This window comes from Nycticebus coucang, chromosome 19 (genome assembly GCF_027406575.1).
Source record: "Nycticebus coucang isolate mNycCou1 chromosome 19, mNycCou1.pri, whole genome shotgun sequence".
Classification (NCBI taxonomy): domain Eukaryota; kingdom Metazoa; phylum Chordata; class Mammalia; order Primates; family Lorisidae; genus Nycticebus; species Nycticebus coucang.
The window spans coordinates 5623320-5642225 of NC_069798.1; the positions used below are offsets into that span (position 1 = coordinate 5623320).

General features: G+C 44.4%; 1 protein-coding gene and 1 long non-coding RNA gene across 2 annotated transcripts in view; both read right to left on the bottom strand.

Moving 5' to 3' along the window:
• Window positions 1-10405, bottom strand: part of LOC128572081 (uncharacterized) — a 34268-nt gene extending 23863 nt beyond the window's left edge. Inside the window, exon 1 of the long non-coding RNA XR_008376040.1 lies at window positions 9906-10405. This is a non-coding gene — a long non-coding RNA (uncharacterized LOC128572081). The remainder of the gene's footprint in view (window positions 1-9905) is intronic.
• A 368-nt stretch (window positions 10406-10773) lies between these two features.
• On the bottom strand, window positions 10774-12829 carry LRRC30 (leucine rich repeat containing 30). Its single transcript, XM_053571744.1, has one exon. It carries the CDS (start codon window positions 12336-12338, stop codon window positions 11433-11435), a length of 906 nt encoding a protein of 301 aa, XP_053427719.1. The 5' UTR covers window positions 12339-12829; the 3' UTR covers window positions 10774-11432.
• Window positions 12830-18906: the final 6077 nt, after the last annotated feature.

Here is an 18906-nt window from a genome sequence, read left to right on the forward strand (position 1 = left end):
GAGCAAGGATACTTTTAAAAGATATGTATGAATAAAAGTTTAGATTAGACAAATTTTAGGGTTTGTTTGTTCTAGTTCTAGAGTCCACAACTGGTGGATGGATTTTAGCCTGGTAATATTAAGAAGAGAAAAAATATACAGATTTGGCCATCCTTTAACCTATGGAATTGGGTACAATGTGCAATTTTTACTACCTTTGATAGCCAATGAATTGACCATTCTCTACATTATGCAGTATCTTACATTATGTGAAAATTTGAGTTTTACAGACTTGAAATAACTTAATAATATTATTAACAAAGTCTCATTTTTGCAAAATATTAAAAATAATGTCAATCCTCTAGGTTTACAAAATCATCAAGAATTGAGACTCTGTGTGTCTGACAAGACTAATATGCAGAATCTACAGAGAACTCCAGCAACTTAACAAGAAAAAAACAGCCCCATTAAAAAGTGAGTAAATGACAAAAAGAAGCACTTTATTTTTCAAAAAAGAAGATATGCATAGTGCAAATGTCCAATCAACACATGAAGAAATATTCAACATCACTAATCATCAGGGAAATGCAAATTAAAACCACAATGAGATACACCTTATACCAATTAGAATGGACTTTATCAAAAAGTCAAAAAAACAGTAGATATCGGCATAGAGATAGTGAGAAGAGAACACTTGTACACTGTTGGTGGAATCTCTATGGAGACCAGTATGGAAATTTCTCAAAGAACTAAAAGAAGACCTACCATTCAATCCCGCAACTAGATATCTACCCAGAGAAAAAGAAATTACAAAAGATGTCCAGGCATATATCTCTGTCACAACACAATTCACAACCACAAAGATAAGGAATCCACCACAATGCCCTTCAACTGACATGACATGTGGATTAAGAAAATGTGGTAATATAAACCATAGAATCCCACTCAGCAATAAGAAAGAATGAAATAATGTTTTGCAGCAACTTGGATGGAACTGGAGTCCATTACCCTAAGTAGAGTATCTCAGGAGGGGAAAAACAAATACTGACCATACTCACTTAAAAGTGGAGCTAAACTACGGCTACACAAAACCACATAGAGTGGTGTAATGAACATTGCACATAAGGGGATGGAGGTGAAGGATGAAAAATCACCTATGGGGTACAATGTACACTCCCCAGATAATGGGTATGTCAAAGGCCCAGACCCCACTGCTATACACGTCTATTAAAATAATTTTTTGAGGCGGTGCCTGTGGCTCAGTCAGTAGGGCGCCAGCCCCATATACCGAGGGTGGCGGGTTCAAACCCGGCCCCGGCCAAACTGCAACCAAAAAATAGCCGGGCGTTGTGGCGGGCGCCTGTAGTCCCAGCTGCTCGGGAGGCTGGGGCAAGAGAATCGCTTAGGCCTAGGAGTTGGAGGTTGCTGTGAGCTGTGTGAGGCCACCGCACTCTACTGAGGGCCATAAAGTGAGACTCTGTCTCTACAAAAAAAAAAAAATAATAAATAATAATAATAATAATAATTTTTTTGGAAAAGAATTATAATTTCTAAGCAGATAAACATTGCGAATTTTGAATTGTGTTTACATTGCTTTCCTAATGGCTGTGCAATTTTATTAATAACTATACACAGAAATCCTCATCATCCTTTTCTGGAATAAGACAGTTTTGAATTAGGTGAGATAGAACAGAAAACATCCTTGCTTACAATGCTACTTGCTATTTAGCAGAAATGTAGAATGTTAGCTTGTAAAGTATCTTATCCAGGGCCCATCTGTGTAGCTTTATCCGATGCTGTGTACCCAGGAGAGTTAGTGAATTATCTCTGTTGCCAAATATTTCCTATCTATTCTCAAATGTATTATTTTGAGACATTCTTCCTTCTCTTGTCCTTCGTCTCTTGTTTTCCCAAAGTGTAGTTTTAAAAGTAAGTTGTAACCAGTTTGTAGATAGTTGTGAAGCTGCAGTGATACGTGAGTAGAACAGCAAATACCACCATCAGAAATTATTCCTTTATTTCTATTCCCCCGTGGAACAGGAGCTGTAAGATGGAAAAAGGCCTGTCATCATCAGAACACATATGGAGAAAATAATTTCCCAGGGAGAAGACAACATTCTGTGGCTGTCTCTGCGGTTTGAAGCAGGAGTGCAGGATCTGTCCAAAAGCCCTTGTGCGCATTAGTGAGATGCAAACAGCAGTCAGATTGCTTGATCGGCCTACGAATAAGTAAGCACACATGCATGCCAACAAAAATTTTTCTTTGGTTTTCAAAATCCTTCACTGTCTTGTGTTATTTGCCTTCAAATATACTCTGTGCAAAAAAAAAAAAAAAAAAAAAATTTGAGACAGTGGATCACATGCTTCCATTAATCCGAGAAAGGAATTTATCCTGCCTTGGGACTTGTGAAAAAACAGATCACTCATTTATGGGAAAATTCCTCTGCCCCTGACCTAGAGGAAGAACCTACAGCCCTGTCATTCCTCCTTATGTGAGACTTCATGGCAGTCCTGTGCCTGTTAACAGGATGGAAGATGAGTCCAAAATAAAAGGTGATGTTTGGAGTCCAAAAGAAGCTGTCGGCTTCTGCTTAAATGGAAGAGGTGTTAGTAATTCAGTCAAGAAAAGCGGTAGAATACACAACACAAAGGACAGCCTTCAGGGCCGCTTCTCATCCAGACGCCCCAGGTTGAAGCGCCTGTCAGTAGCATAGGTAGGAAAAAGTTCAAGGCCAACACAGATTATGCTGATCAAATTTCACATTCTAAAATGTATTTATTAGAATAATAAATTTGAGGATAATTTTCCTAAAATTCCAAGAGGAAATCTAACGGGAATGATGGTTTTGTTACCCTTTGCTCTGGTTTAGACATGTGGTTTGAAAACTTAACAATGTAGAAGAGCAAAATAAATTAAAACACATGGAGAAGAAAAATCAGAGCAAGGAGATGAATGGAGACTTGTCCAACTGTATTCGGGTGAATCTCGTGTGATAGCAACATGGATCTGTGCTTGTTGACTGATTAAAATTACTGCCAATTAAGACAGTGTGTCTGTGAGGGGCGGGTGAATTATCAGCCAAAGGCAGATGGGGCGTAAGTGTCCACTTAGAAGACTTGACCCTTCTAACTGGAATTTCAGTGAGATTAGAGAAACCCTGGCTTCCCATCAATCAGTCATTTCAAGAGTTTTCACAAATACAGATGTGATATATGAAATAGTTATACCTCGCTTAGCCAGGACCTGGGAAAAATAATCATTACCACGTATGAGAATTTTCCAAATGACTGAACACAGCACTTTGAGAACCACAACTTAAATAAAAAGAATCACCAGTATTTTGGTTTTTGGGTTTTTTTGAGTCACAGAGTCTTACTCTGTTTGTGAGGTGTCGTAACCTCAAACTCTTGGGCTGAAGCAATCCTCTAGCCTCAGCCTCCTGAGTAGCTGGGACTACTAGTGCCCACCACAACATTTGGCTAGCTTTTCTACTTTTAGTAGAGACAGGGTCTTGCTCTTTCTCAGGCCGGTCTCAAACTCCTGAACTCAAGCCATCCTCTTGCCTCAGCCTCCCAGAGAGCTAGGATTATAGATGTGAGCCACCGTGCCCAGCCAGAATCCTCAGTTTTGATTGAAACCCTTCACAGTGGATCTACTTTTTCCTAACTTCTTCCTTTGTAATTTGCTGTTGATTTCCCAAATCCCATCTCCAATCTAGGCCTCGCCCCTGGAGTCACTCATGTAGGCATGGAGTTTCCATGTGGCCAACCTGCGTTACTTCAATCTCCAGCTCTCTAGAGATCAGACTGACGCTGTGTTGCCCAAGGCCCAAAGCATAAATGACACCATTCAGCTGGACTGTCTGATGTGGCTCAGAAGCCCAGGAAAATAAAGGTACTCTTATGATAAGACAGGTCATTCCAAGGCCTGAGAAGTTATCTCCCGGGAACCATTTAAGGTCCAGACCCTTCTTTGGATGTCCAGGGTCTGAACACCTGCTGAGTTTTCAAACCTACTGAATCAACCCTTTATTGCACACATGCTGTACAATTTTGTCAAATTCATCCTCAACTTTTGCACAATAGGTGACAACTGTGAAAGAGCCAGCTTCAGGTGGCATAAAACGATAAACATGCTTATTCTAATCTATCAGAAATGAGGTTATTTTCCTTCTCTAGCTGTAGAAGAAAGCGGGCTAAAATTACATTTGTTGTGGTGGATTAATTAATAAGAGCCTGAGTTTTTACAGACTGAGAAAATTCAATTTTTTATAATCAAACGTATCACATAGTCAAATGAACAAGTAAAAATGTCTATAGAAAGCATGATATATACGTGTCTGGGAAATCAAACACATTTTTTATTATCTATGGTAGAGATTTCATCATGATAGCAAGAGAGTATAAAAGATTAACACATAAAGATGACTTGTATTCTTTTTGGATGATTCTTTGTTTATGCTATTCCTGTGATTTCTAGAATGAAAATCCTTAATCTTCTCATATATCTTGGCTGGGAGGTGTAATACCAGGACTGTATTTTGAATTCTCAAAGTATGTATGGCAATAAGCTTATTCAAAAATTCTTATCAAACACAATTGTAACTTACTCTCTTATAATTAAGGCTAATCAAAAACAAATTAAAGTCATTGATCTGACTTTTACAATGTAGATAGCATCCATTTGTGCCCTTGAATAAAATAGGGGAGTAGAGAAATGAGCACTATTGTGTGACATCAAAGATACCAAAGGAAGAATGATTTTCCAGTTTCATTGTGTGTTCATTTGCAGAATTTCTTTTGAAAATTTATAGAAAAAATCAAATTCAATTCATATATGCACATAGAAGGGGGGGTACAGAGGAGGTGTGATTTTTTTTTTTTTTTTATAGTCAGAGTCTCACTTTGTAGAGTGAGAGTGCCTCGGTAGAGTGCCGTGGCATCGCAGCTCACAGCAACCTCCAGTTCTTGGGCTTAGGTGATTCTCTTGCCTCAGCCTCTCGAGTAGCTGGGACTACAGGTGTCTGCCACAATGCCCGGCTATTTTTTTGTTGCAGTTTGGCTGGGGCTGGGTTCGAACCCGCCATCCTCAATATATGAGGCCAGCGCCCTACTCACTGAGCCACAGGCACTGCCCGGCGGTGTGAATTTTATTGAAAGATTTCCTGAACTCAAGAACACACACTGTTTCTTTTTTTTTTTTTTTTTTTTTTTTTAAGAGGAAAGTTTCAGCTCTAAGTGCCCAAACTAGATTACTGAATTAAATCCAATGAGGTGGTTTCTTCGTTTGTTTGTTGTTAGAGAAAACAGATCTTTAGTAATTTCATCTCTTTCAGAAACATAAATCAGAGAAGTTGTAACAACAAAGCCAAACAGACTTTTCCCTCTGTACCTCTAATCCAATAAACAGAGATGAAATCAAAGTAGTTTGTGTGTCTATTAATTCCAGGAGTCATCCTCAATACAGACCCAGCTCTTTGCATATTTTTAAATGTCAACCAAAATTAAAATTACTTTTTCTATGGGGCTACAAGCAGATATTAAAGCACTCATACTGACCTCAGCCCACCTCCACAATGTTTTTTGCTTTTCTCGAGTAATCACCATAATTATAAGCCCAGCTGTCTATTGACTAGGGCATTAAATAAGAGAAAGGCAGAGTGAAAAAAAAAGGCAGTCATAGAATTTCAAATCTGAAAGGAGCTTAAAGTGAGTTCAGCTGTCTCACTACGTGAAAGACTGAGGCCAGAGAGGTGATCTGTGCTTACTCATTCCTTCTCCCACACATTCACTCAATACTTATTATCTCCCCGATGCTGAACATGAAGATAACAGTCATTAGGGAACTGGGTCTCCAGTGGCAGCATCAGGAAAACCTAGAGAGCAGCTGAATCTAGGGACCAGAGCATCACATTTTCCAGCAGGCACACATTCTTCTAGACTAGGTTTTCTCCAGTCTGCCTTATGATAGGAAAACGCCCAGAGTGCTTGATGGACCCACACGTGGCCGGCCCTACCCTGGGCATGTGGAATCTAAAAGTACACCCAGGGGACCTGGGCTGTACATTTTTAACAAGTGCCAGATGGGTAATCACCAGGCTTGGCAGGGCTCCAGTCTGCCAACCAGGTCAAGAGCCCTGCCCTCTTTCACTGGCTCCTTTCAATGGCTAGGGTCAGGCCCCACTGGCTCCACAGGCTCGTGTCTGCTTAGGGAAGAGCTGGCGTCAGGATTTCTTCACACAGAGTGAACAACAGCACTACTCACGGAGCTTTGGACCCAGTGAGAAGCCTGGGTCTTACCCAGACCAGCTACAAAAGTGCAAGGCCCAAGGAGTTCTTTCTTTGAAGTTCCAGTGGGGATTCCAATGACAGCCAGCATTAAGGACAACCCAGGGTCTTTTCAGAACCCTCAGGGAGGACCCTGGACCATAATGAGGTCAAGGACAAGCTCAGGAGTCCCCTTAAAGACCAGGACACATGGCATCACTGTGTATCCTCTCTCTCTCTCCCTGTGCCTGCCCAATATCTAAGACTCCAGTAGAGACAAGAAACAAATTCCTCAATGGTGTTATAGGACACACTGCTCTGGGATGTTGGAACTTGCAAATTCTCCATCAAGGCATATTGAAAACAAAGAATCATTGGGTCTAACTGTGGTGCTGGATTATAAACACCCTGCACCATTTTAGCCATCTTCTGTCCTATCATCCCACTTCCACACCTTTGCACCAGTCTACACATCTCTCAAGGTGGTTGCCCTCTCAGGATTGATTGCTTGTGTTTACCTGAGCCTCACTTCTCTGTCCTTGGTGGGGTGGGGTGGGGAAGAACTCTGTCCTCTCATATCATCACACCCCCAGCACCTGCCAGGTCTCAGGACACAGATGTGCAGGCTCAACATGCTCCTCAGAGCCTCTCCTCATGCTCACGCATGGGTTGGTGGACATGACCTTGAGGAGACCTTGAGGATTTGAGAGAGAACAGAGACTTTCCCAACATACCATGTCCCAGCATGACCTCTGAGGATCCCAAGTCATTTAAGGCCAAGGAATATGGGTGATCCCTCGATGTTCCTTCAGCAGCCCCAGTGCACAGCCTCAAAGCCTACATAGTCTTGTACTTTTCATAATGTATGTTTCTCTCAAAAGTTCCAAGGAAATAATTTCATACTAAAGTTCACTTTTAACTTTCCATCCTATGCTAAAATAAAGAGTCTAGAAGTAATAGGAAATAAGCTCTCTCCTTATAAGTAGATTCCTATGGAGCAAACAAAAATTCTGCATTGCAGCTTCATGCTAACAGCTCTTAGTTATGCCAGCCTAATAATGCCCAGGCTCCTACAAATTCATCATGAAATGCTCTGCCTTCCCTTTTTATTACTATCCTGTCCTTTAAAAAAAAAAATCAGTAATGTTTTGGATTCAACATGTAATTTGCCAGGTAACTTAAAGGAAACACCGGTAGAAAGTTCTTTTCTCAACAAGGTCAAGATTGTTCCCATTATTGTTTATGATAGTTTTCATGTTCTTCTGAATTTTAATTCATTTTCCTAAAATACATGAAGGGGGTGTATTTTGGTGTTCCTGGATGAATTATAACTAAGAAATTATGTCAAGGGTACTAGTACATACTAAATCTAAGTTGGGTATTTTTGTGTTTCTCGACTCTATCTTGCAGAATACTGAAAATAAATAATTCTTTTGTGGAATAAGAAGATAGGACACACTGGGATACCCAGATAGTAGACACTGACATAATTCATTATTTTTCATTTTTGTGTTGGATGAATGAAGCGGCTTGGAATTCCTTCCCCTCTCCCTCCCTCCCTCCCTCCTTCCCTCCCTCTCTCTCTCTATCCTTCCTTCCTTCCTTCTTTCTTTCTCTCACTTTAGATCCATGAACTCACTTTGGGGACTCCCCCTAGTGTATGTATAGTTCTGAAGAAAGCATCCCTAGTCCAGCCTCTGAGCCTCTGTGTCCCCCATCATCTCAGGCTGTTGACAGATGAATGTCTTTTCCAGTGACTGTGTCCATAGCCCTTTAATCTTCTTCTGTTTTTAATGCATGTTTATCATCAAAATGCATATTCAGTATATGCTCTGAGGCATATAAAATAGTTTCAAAACACAATATTCATTGCCAAAAGAAAAAGGTTTAGTCTCATGCATCCCTATAAATAATGACAGCATCCCTCTTTTATCTCTTCCCAGCAGAAGTGTGACTTCATTGTGAAATGCAGGTGCAGGTCCCGAAGTCACTCTATTTTTGGTTACTACAGAAAGGCAGTCTATTAGCTAAAGCCCAAGAATGGAGTACATTTCTTCCATTAACCATTTATTAAGTCAACAAGCTAAGTGATGACTACATTTTTCTTTCTAATATGCCCACAGTATTTTGCATTTAGCAGTATTATTCCTTGAACAGATGTGTCTTTTCAAAGTCTTCTTCCTTTCCTACGAGCATCGGATTTCTTCTTAATTGTGGGCTTGGAAGCTGCAACTGCTTCAAAAGGTGCTTCTGAGCACACACTGAGACTCTCTATCCTGAGAGCCAAGTGACATGAAAACCACATCATCAAGAACGCAAGCAGCCGGCTCCCCATATGAAGCACCCAATTAGCTGTTATTCTTCACCTAAATATACTCCTCACCCAATCCAGTCATCTTCAGCGCTTTGATTTCAGAAGCTTTAGAAATACCTGGGAGTTACTTAAATTTGCAGTATTCAAAATACAAAAGATCAGGAAGAAGCATTTCACAGTCAGTCAGTAAACTATAGAAATTGACAGAAAGGCATTGAAGGTTACACCACATTCCCTACATGTTAGTATTTTGAATAACTAAGCACATTAAGCACATAACTAAGCACTTTTTGCTCAGCACTTCCCTTTATCAATAGGAGCATTTACAAAGAATCACTAGCTAAAGCCACATCGGGCAACTGCTACACTTTTATGATTTCCTCAATGCTGACTGTTAACAAAGAAAACCGGGCTGGGTACTTTTGAAAGGCACCAATGAAAGCTGACCACCAAATTGATACTTTTTTTTTCTTATAAAAAGTATAATGAGCTCTTGAGTCACCTTCAAAATACGGTTACACTCTTTCCCTGGAGAAGAGTTACTGCAGGATCAAGTGACTGAAAAGTCCAGGAGAGGAAATAAAATGATTGCTCAGCAGGACAAGTGCAGTGTTGCTGTCCTCACCACGCTCCGTGCACAGCAAGGTCATGGACATTCAACATGAGCCCGAGCATGTCGTGGGCAGCCGACACCAGCAGACACTTGCCGGTGTTTGTCTGACAGCTGCGTGTGCGTCGGCCAAAGCTGCAGTAAGTGACTGCCCAGTTCTGCAGAGGAAGGCTCGCTCACCATTTCCCACTGATTAAGGAGGTCGAGTAAGAATCCCACCAGTCTTTAAATAGTCTTGGCTCCAACAAGCTAACTAACGTTGGGGGTGGATTCTGGAGTGTGCCCGTGTGTGCCTGGCAGGGATGGCCAGGTCTCCAGTTGCTCCCGGACGGGGGTTGGGAGGAGATTGCTTTAGCTGCCAGCAAGTGACACTGGTGTGAAAGCAATCGTGGACCGAGGGGCTGGTGCACAAATGTGCTCGTGGAACTGTGGTATCTGATGACAACAGCAGGAATTGGCTTCTTTCTTTTACGGATGGGAAAATTAACACTGGGGTGCGTTGGGAAAAACAACTTGCTCCTACGAATGAGTTATATGAACCCCCTTTGAGCAGTTCTTAGAAAAAGTTAAGTTTCTGCAGTAAAATTGCCTAAGCACAGAACCTGAGCGTGAGATCCCCACTGCCTCAGAGTCTTTCCAAGAGGGGTAAAGGAAGGAGCAGGGGAGAACTAGGGTTTGAGTGCTGCAGTGAATGAAGGGTTGGATGGATCCATCCCAGCTGGGTTCTTTGCTTACCTTTCTTTGGTTATCAAGACTTTGGGGCTCAGTCCGGTCTACACCAGGCAGTGTGTTAATCTTGCCTCTTTGATTCCCTGGGCAGGAATCAAAACTCCCCACACGCTGTGGGAAACGTGTGGGTCTGTCTCCGCTACTGAACTGTGAGCTCCCTGGTGGGAGGAGCAGGGTGCTGTTCCTCTGGGGTTTCCGCTCAGTGCCCAGACTGGGGAAGGTGCCAATAAATATCAGTTTAATGGAATTACACTGATGGTATTAAAAAGAAGTTATATAAGTCTTGGTAGCAACTCCAAACCTAAAGTCTTGATACTGTTTATGATAATTCTGTAGACAAATGTGCCAAAAAAAAAATAGAACTATTGGCTCTCCCCTGACCTGAAGGTACTGAATTGTCTTCACCATCATCTTTTCATTCTAATTCTTTAAATAAATATTAATGTACAGGTGCTCTTGGCTGCTGCATAGGCAGTGAGGTCCAGAGACCTTCGGTGCAATAACCCTGTCATGGCTTACCCTGTTGTTTGTGTTTAACTCATAGCTTTATACTCCTAAAATTAAAAAAAAAAAAAAAAAAATTTATAGAGCCTTTTAAGGAGCTATTAAATGTAACTAAACTAATTTTTTAATGCCCTCCTCTGAATTTTAAAAGAATTAATTACTTTTTTGTGTGTGGCTTGTCTACATCTGACCCCCTCCTTCCTGCCTTTTCAGACTTTTTTTTAACTAAATGGTCCCAGTTACTAGCTAGGCGGGGTCAGATATAGTAAGGAATAGTTTCAGATTCAGCTAGTGTCCAGCAAAGAAGTTCAGGACCATGAGGATGGGAGGAAGAGGCCTGGGAAGGAAGGTTGAAACTACACATCAAAATTAGTTCATGTTTATTACCCGAGAGCCATCATGTTCCCTCTGTTACTCACCACCAGACACAAATGTGAGCGGCGTGTTACTCTACAGACATTTAAAAGAAAAGATTCCTAGGATCCCTCCCCCAGACCTCAGGAAAAGTCCTGCCTGTCTTGGTCACTGGCAACAGAGCACAGCCCAGCTTGCCCTTTGGTCCCAAGTAACGCTTGATTGAGGAACACATCTTGCGGCTGCCACGTGGCCACAGGTTACCAATTCGAGGGAGGAAACCATCTGAAACAGTGATTTCAATGCCTCATACCCTATGTGGCCCATAGTACATACACAGAAAATATCAGACTTTTGAATTATATTGAATTCAGACCTGCTGTCCACTGTTCCAAGAGCTGGGTCTCACTGATTCTCAGGAGTTCACACAATTGGTTCTCTTTGGAGAAAAGCAAATGCCTTTTCAACTGATGTACAGAACGAGATGAACAAATTATGCCGGAGGTTACCGGGAACATACAAAGTGAAAAGCAAACACCTGTCCAGGATGAATGTGCAACAGCAATTCAGCAAATATTAACACAGCACTGACAGAGCCAATGGCAAGAGCAGGAAGTTTAGAGGAGAAGAACCCCAGGGACAGAGCTGGTCCTGTCTGTGCCTCCGGTCCCCGGGTCAGTGGTGCTTTTTGTCCTTCAGGTAGCTGAAGAGCATGTCCAGGCCCCCCTCCACCAGCTCGGGCAGGGGCTTGGACAGAGGGTTGTGGGAAATGTGCAGCCCTTTGTCCATGGGGTTCCAGGCGATCCTCCCCAGCCTGCAGAGCAGGTAGAGCTCGTCCGGGAGCGTCTGGATGTCGTTGTTGTTGAGGTTCAGCAGCTCCAGGCTCGTGACCAGGCACAGCGACCTGGGGAAGGAGTGGATGTTGTTGCCCTCCGCGATGAAGATCTGCAGGCCGGGCAGGCACTGGATGCTCTCGGCGATGTTTTCCAGGCGGTTGGAGCCCACATGCAAGAAATCCAGCCCCTTCAGGGAGAACACGCAGACGGGGATGTGAGCAAAGTGGTTGCTGCTCAGGTTCAGCTTCCTCAGCCTGGAGAGGTCGGCGAAGCTGGCGGGAAGTTGGGACAGGCAGTTGTGGGACACGCTCAGGACCTCCAGGTTTCTGCACAAGCTCAGCTCGGCCGGCAGCTCGGTCAGGCGGTTCATGTTGACAAACAGGACCTTGAGGCCCTGGAGGAGGCTCACTTCTCTGGGCAGGCTCTTCAGGTGGTTCCCGCACAAGTTTAGGACCACGATCCGTGTCAGTTTCCCCACCTCGGGAGGAAGGACTCGGAGCTGATTGTGAGACAGATTGAGTTTCTGGACCTCGGACAAGCCCCACAGAAAGTCGGGGATGTCTGTCATTCCTTTGGTGACCAGGCTGAAGCTGACGTAGCGCATGCCCCGCTTCAGCAGAGACCGTGGGTCCTTTCCCGAGAGCAGGGAGTCGTCCCATGGAGAAAACTTCTGTCTCCTCCCCAGCAGCAGCATCCTCTTGGCACCCTTGTCCTTGGAGCTGGCCCGTGACTGCCTGGCCCCCATGGAGCCTTCCCTTCCACTCCCTCTCCTCGGCCACCTCCGAGGGTGTGAGTGTGTCCTGCCCAGCTGCTAACAAACAGCCCAGCCTGTTGTAGGCAGGGAGCACACGTAGACGGAGCTGACCTGTGGCCAGGAGACCCCAGGTGGAGAGTGCTGGTGTGAGAGTGTCAGCCAGGCCCTGCCGGTGTCCAGGACGGGTTCCTGGGTGGCTCCAGAAGCTGTGCTTGTCCCGGAGGATGGGCTTAGGTGGCTTCTCTCTGAGCAGCCGGGGACTGTAATTATATACTTGTCGCTGAAGCTGCTGAACAGAACTAACTGCTGGTTCCCTCTGAATGCCACAAGGCAGCTGTTGCTGTCATTCTGCCTGAGTTTTATTGACCTGGTATGTACAAACAGGTCACAGGGAGGCTGCATATAACTTTACCCACTCAGCTTTTCTTGGGTATCACAGTTGAGCAGGGTGATTAACAAGCCCATCTGTAAAAAGAAGTAAAGTGGAAAAATAAAGCCGGCTGCACAAACACCAGTGTCTGCACGATCGCTGGGCCCCATTCGGACAGCTTGAGAGTAAACCGGGTTAGATGTTTCCAAAGCTAAAAGTCATCATATGATATCAAACATGCCTGTTATAAACTTTGATGAACTGATTATCTGTGAAAAAAATTTAAAAAGTAGCCTGGACTCCTGGAATCCTCCGGGACGGTGGTTTCTATACTGTGCTTGTCAGGGGTAACACAGCGAGGATAAAGTAGGAGAAGGGGTCTGGACCTGTCACTGCATTTCAGCCAGGGACGCTCTGGGCACAGCTGTCTCACAGTGAGCGTCAGTGTTTTGCAGGGTGCACTTTGAATGTTTGAACAGCCACTTGAGCGGCCACCCCAGGAAGGTAAGCACGGGGCACCCACTGTCCCTCCCTGGCCACACATCTTTCCTTTCTCCCTGCAACCTCTGTTTCTTGAATTACAAAACTTAACTTGCACCCTAAGTATGAGGAGTTAACTGTTGGTGTCATGGGCTGAGCTTTGTGCCCCCCCCCCCGCCACACCAGGTTTCCTATGCATGTTGAAGTCCTCACCCCCCATGTGACAGTGTGGAGAGAGGACTGGGTGAAGACACAGGGAGGAGACAGCCTCCCTGTGAAGCCAACACCTTGATCTCAGACGTCAGGCCTCTAGAGTTGAGAGAAAAATACATTTCTGTTGTTGCAGGCCTGCCAACCAATATAGTGGGAGGCAAACACGTTTGCTCTGAGGAAAAGTATTTCAGATAGGGAGATGAAGGGGAGGAGGAGTGTCAGGGTGATGCCCCAGGTTCTGAAAAAAGGTCTCATGGTCCATGGTGAGGGCTGGTTTGGCCCAGGAGCGTGTGGCTTTTGCTGGCAGTGGCCTTGCTGCGGCACAACCCCAGCATGACAGCTGCACATCCTAGAGAGCTGCTCCTGTGGCCCTGACCACATGGGGCTGGTGTCACCAACCCCAGAGCCCTGCTGGGCCCACTGAGAGGCCAGGGTCTAGGCAGGAGGAACAGCAGGAGGATAAGACAATGAGGGGCCACTTCTCCTTCCACGTGGCATTAGAAAGAGATCTCTTTCCACCAAGTATCCCCACCCCCATGCCTGGCCTGAGGTCAGACTTTGAACATTCTTTGCATGGAGCACTTAAGTTTTCTAGCTATTAATTGGAGGAGGAAAAGAAAAGTAATGTGGGTAAATTTGTACCCTAATTTTGAAGGCTATATTAACTGGTTAGATGTAAGCATTCCAAATTGTATATAAATTCAACACATTGTATCCCATAAAGGCATTAATGTATATATGATCTATGTGTTCATGACTTAATTAAAAAAAAAAAGTTTTTAGAGCAACCCATGCCTTATCTATGTAAATTTCAAATGACAATGTGGTTCTGATCTTAAATAAATAAAGTCAGGCCAGGTGCAGTGGCTCACGCCTGTAATCCCAGCACTTTGGGAGCCTAAGGAAGAAGCATCACTTGAGTCTGAGAGTTTAAGACCAGCCTGGAAAACATAGCACAACCCCATCTTTACATTTAAAGAAATACAAAAATTACCTGGGGTTGGTGGCATATACGTGGCGTCCAGCTACTTGGGAGGCTGAGGCAGGAGGACCACTTGAGCCCAGGAGCTGGAGGCTGCAGGGAGGGGCCGCTGCGCTCTAGTCAGGGCAACAGAGCAAGACCTTGTCTTAAAAAAAAAAAAAAAAGCTAGTTCTGCTTACTGTTTTTCCCTGAGCATGAGAAATTACGGTAGAGTACCTGAAATGTGACGAGTAGCAGAAGCTGGGATGGCTGGAGAAAGAAAGCGACAGCTTTCCTTTTTGTGACAATTATCTCTCTTCCCCTTTAATACATTTTTCTACAGTAAAGACTTCTTGAGCACTTATCGCAACCAACATTCATCAAATGTTCACTATGTGAAAGTCACGTAACTATGTGCTTTATATGCAGGATGGGCATCAAAATTATCTCCATTTTACATGTGAGGAAAGGTCAAGTTATTTCCAAAATCAACTCACTTGCCCAAGGTCAAATAACTAGTCAATGGCGGAACAGGATTCGATCCCAGTTATTCCAGCTGCACAGCTGAGGCTGGGACCATAAAAAGACACCCTACAGGGCGGCGCCTGTGGCTCAGTCGGTAAGGCGCCGGCCCCATATACCGAGGGTGGCCGGTTCAAACCAGGCCCCGGCCAAACTGCAACCAACAAATAGCTGGGCATTGTGGCGGGCGCCTGTAGTCCCAGCTACTCGGGAGGCTGAGGCAAGAGAATCGCTTAAGCCCCAGGAGTTGGAGGTTGCTGTGAGCTGTGTGAGGTCACAGCACTCTACCAAGGGCCATAAAGTGAGACTCTGTCTCTACAAAAAAAAAAAAAGACACCCTGCAGAGAGACAGGACAGGACTACCTGTCTCCAAGTGCAAGGTGGTGGCTGGAGGGAGCACAGGGGATGACTGCGCAGCTGCATGCATGGAAAGACCCCCACGGTCAGGCCTTAGCCCTGTGCACTCCACCCCAGAAACCCCAGGAAGAGTGAAAGCTGAAAGACCATTCCAGAAGCAAAAACCAATTGAGGTCCTCTCCAGCAGGGTTTTCATATGCATGGTACCAAATCCGTGCTCTGTGTGACTGGCTGACTTGGTTTCTTTACATTTTTTGAAATACCAGTACTGCCCGCTTAGTGGATCATGGCCATCAGTCAGCAGGTAGTCCACAGAGAGAACTTGCCTCGTCTCTGGGTCTCAGTTTCCTCGTCTTCAGAATGGATTGTTTGGAGGGAGAAAGGCCCGGCGCCCCTTCCCGCTCTCCCAGTCTGATTCTCACCACAGATGACCCCACTGGGGGGAAGACAGCGTCACTCACCTTTAATGTCTTTTCTGAGGAAAACATGAAAAATCCAAGACAGCCTTGACTTTGGTAACTTTAACATTTGTCCTTGGGAATAAAGAGTAAGAGGGGGTGCTTTGGCTTTAGAATTCTCTGGACTATGTAGACCACACACTTGACTTTTGCCAGGAGATTTTAACGGGCTCTCTGAATGGATTTCAACTTGAATAAGTCTTAGATTGAAGCATTGCTGGACAAGTACTTGAAATTCCAGGGCGTTGTAAGTAATGTGATGATCTGTAAAACCTAAGGAACCTATTGACTAACTAAAATGTATTTAATATGCACGATGTGTTTACTGCATTTCTACATATCCCAATTAGTTGTTTTAACATGTAAAAATAACATTATTCCCTTGATCCTAAGTAATAAAATACTGAAACAATGAGACTATAAAATAGCAGTTTATGAAAAATTCTGAAGCTACTCCTGAATTCACACTAATGGAATATCTATTAAAAATAATTTGTTTTATTCTCATTACTTTCAACACATGACTACACATTCATGTCTGTTAATTTTAGAAGAAAGAAATACATGTGCATATTCAAGCAGATGATTAAAATAAATATCTTACTGATTAAAAATTTTTTAATAGAAAAAAATATGAAGAGAGGCAATCCAGCTAACATTTTGCATATTTAAAGCTAGATCCTTTTTTCCTATAAGGATCTATTAAAAAAAAAAATTTTTTTTTCAAAATAATCTGCTTTAGCTGAGGTTTCCTCAAAAGCAGATCTTGAGGCAAACGCTGAGGAGCACAGTTCTAGGTGAGCAGAAGTGACGGGACCATGGGGAGGGTGCGAGGAGGGAGAGCACATGCAGGGACGGCTTCCGAGCAGCCACATGTCTGCTTCCGTCACAGCCTGTCACACAGTTGAGCACAGAGTATAAAATGCATGGCAAAGGGAAAACCCAAAGTACATAACAAAATTTCCAAACTTAGGGCTGTCAGTGGTCTATTCCACAGCACAGTGACGGCACATGGTAGCAAGTCAACAAATGATAGTTGTTCTGGAAATGGTAGTGTGTCCATCTCTTTTGTGTTGCTAGAAAGGAATATTTGAGGTTGAGTAAAATATAGAGAAAAGAGGTTTATTTGGCTCAGGGTTGTGCAGACTGTCCCAGAAGCATGGCACCAGCATCTGCTTCCGGTGAGGGTTCCAGGGAGCTTCTAACCAAGGGGGAGCAGGTGAGAGAAAGGGGGGTGCCAGGCTCCTTCAAACAACACAGGCCCTTCATGAGGGCTCTGCCCCAAACACCTCCCTCCAGGCCCCACGCTCAACGCTGGGGTCATGTTTCAACCTGAGATTCGAATGGAGCCAAACATCCAAACCATATAGGGAGCGGTGACACAACCCCCCTGACACACACGCTCCTGGAGTGGGTCCCTGAATATTCTTCATGCCTCTGGCTTTTATTTGTCCTGGTTGATGAACTTTACTCTTTCTTCAAGGCTAATCAAACCTGTAACTATCAGGCATGCCTCCTTCATCTTCGAACTATCCTAAATTTAGGGAGTATTTAGTTAGTGTCAGGAGCTTTTCAGACACTTTGTTGTATCTGTTGCTCATAAGGCTTGTGAGGTTGTAAATATGAGAACATCAGCTTCATTGAAGTTAAATGATGGTTCAAATTACAAAACTGGGCTTGGCGCCTGTGGCTCAAGCAGCTAAGGTGCCAGTCACATACACCTGAGCTGGCGGGTTCGAATCCAGCCTGGGCCCGCCAAACAACAATCATGGCTGCAAACAAAAAATAGCCAGGTGTTGTGGCAGGCTCCTGTAATCCCAGCTACTTGGGAGTCGGAGGCAGGAGAATCACTTGAGCCCAGGAGTTGGAGGTTGCTGTGAGCTGTGATGTCATAGCACTCTACCCAGGGTGACAGCTTGAGGCTCTATCTCCAAAAAAAAAAAAAAAAAAATTACAAAACTGGTTAGTACCAGCATCAAATCCAGTGTTCTGATTCTGACCCCAGTTTTCTTTCGACTGTGTAGATACCAGCTTATCTCTGCACAGCATACTTCCAGTAAGGTGGCCTACTATTATTTCAACCGGAGCGTGCCACAGCCGTCCACACACGGCCACTGCAGCAAGAGGCAGCGCAGCTCTGGTTCCCTGACTGCCTGGGATTTCAGTTGTGGATTTATTACCTAAAGCTCCTGTGATCTTGGGCAAGCTGCTGAGCTTGTCCATGCTTTGCTTCGTCATATGTAAAACAGAGATAACAGCATTCCCTATCATATAAGCTGCTGGGAATTCAGTGACTCGAGCTTATGAAGCGTGACGTCACATATAGTGAGGAGACCTGGCAGACCCAAGAAAGATGCCAACCACGGCCACCGCTGGGGGCTCGAGGGCTGAGCACCTTTGCCAGCCCAGGGCGATCCTCCTTCCTTTCCTCTCCGATACCTTCCTTTTATCCACACTACGCCCCAATCATGGCTTCCCAGGGGCAAACACGCTTCTCTAGAAGACAAGAAATTCAGATCAGGTTCTCAGGAAGACTTGAACTGCTTTTCTCTGTAAGTCAAGATTCCCTTCTGAAATCGTTTATCCTCGGGCTGCTTTACTATCTCACCGTTCCTTCAGCTCACATGTGCTGCTGGCTCAATTAGATTGCAAGCTCTTGTCTCCCCCAAAGCCCTGGAGCAATTGTGAGGACACAGTAGGTGATTAATAAGTGTTCATTAAAATGAATGAACTTTTAGGCCCTGCTGTAAGTTTGATATGAGAAAAAAAAAAAAACAATGCAGAAGGCACGTGAACATCCTGTTTGCTTTTAGTTGCTTCCCCGTTACTACGTTTTGACATTTGTCTGCTTACAACTTCCCTCAGGGGGACTTTACCCACATCTTGTGCATAGGCTGAGCACAGACCCCCTGATTTAACCTCCTTCACAGTGGCTCTGTCAGACAAGCCAAGTCAGTGTCACCTTACAAGGAGGCCTGGGCACCTCCCCAGCTTCTGATCAGACAGCGCTGCTCAGCCCGCAGCATCCTCCTCTGTAAACAGGGGTGAGTGTGCTTCCTCCATCCAGGCCCGTCGTAAGGAATGACCAAAGTAGAGAAAGTAGCCCGGCACCTCACACACAGGTCCTGCTGCCTGGCCAGCTGCACACTGCAATCCCTCCCTCCATTGTGACCAGAATGTTCTAGAAGTCTGTTCCCC

What these genes read in the sequence shown, in the direction of transcription:
- LRRC30 (XM_053571744.1), bottom strand. Translation starts at nt 12,338, where the DNA reads ATGGGGGCCAGGCAGTCACGGGCCAGCTCCAAGGACAAGGGTGCCAAG.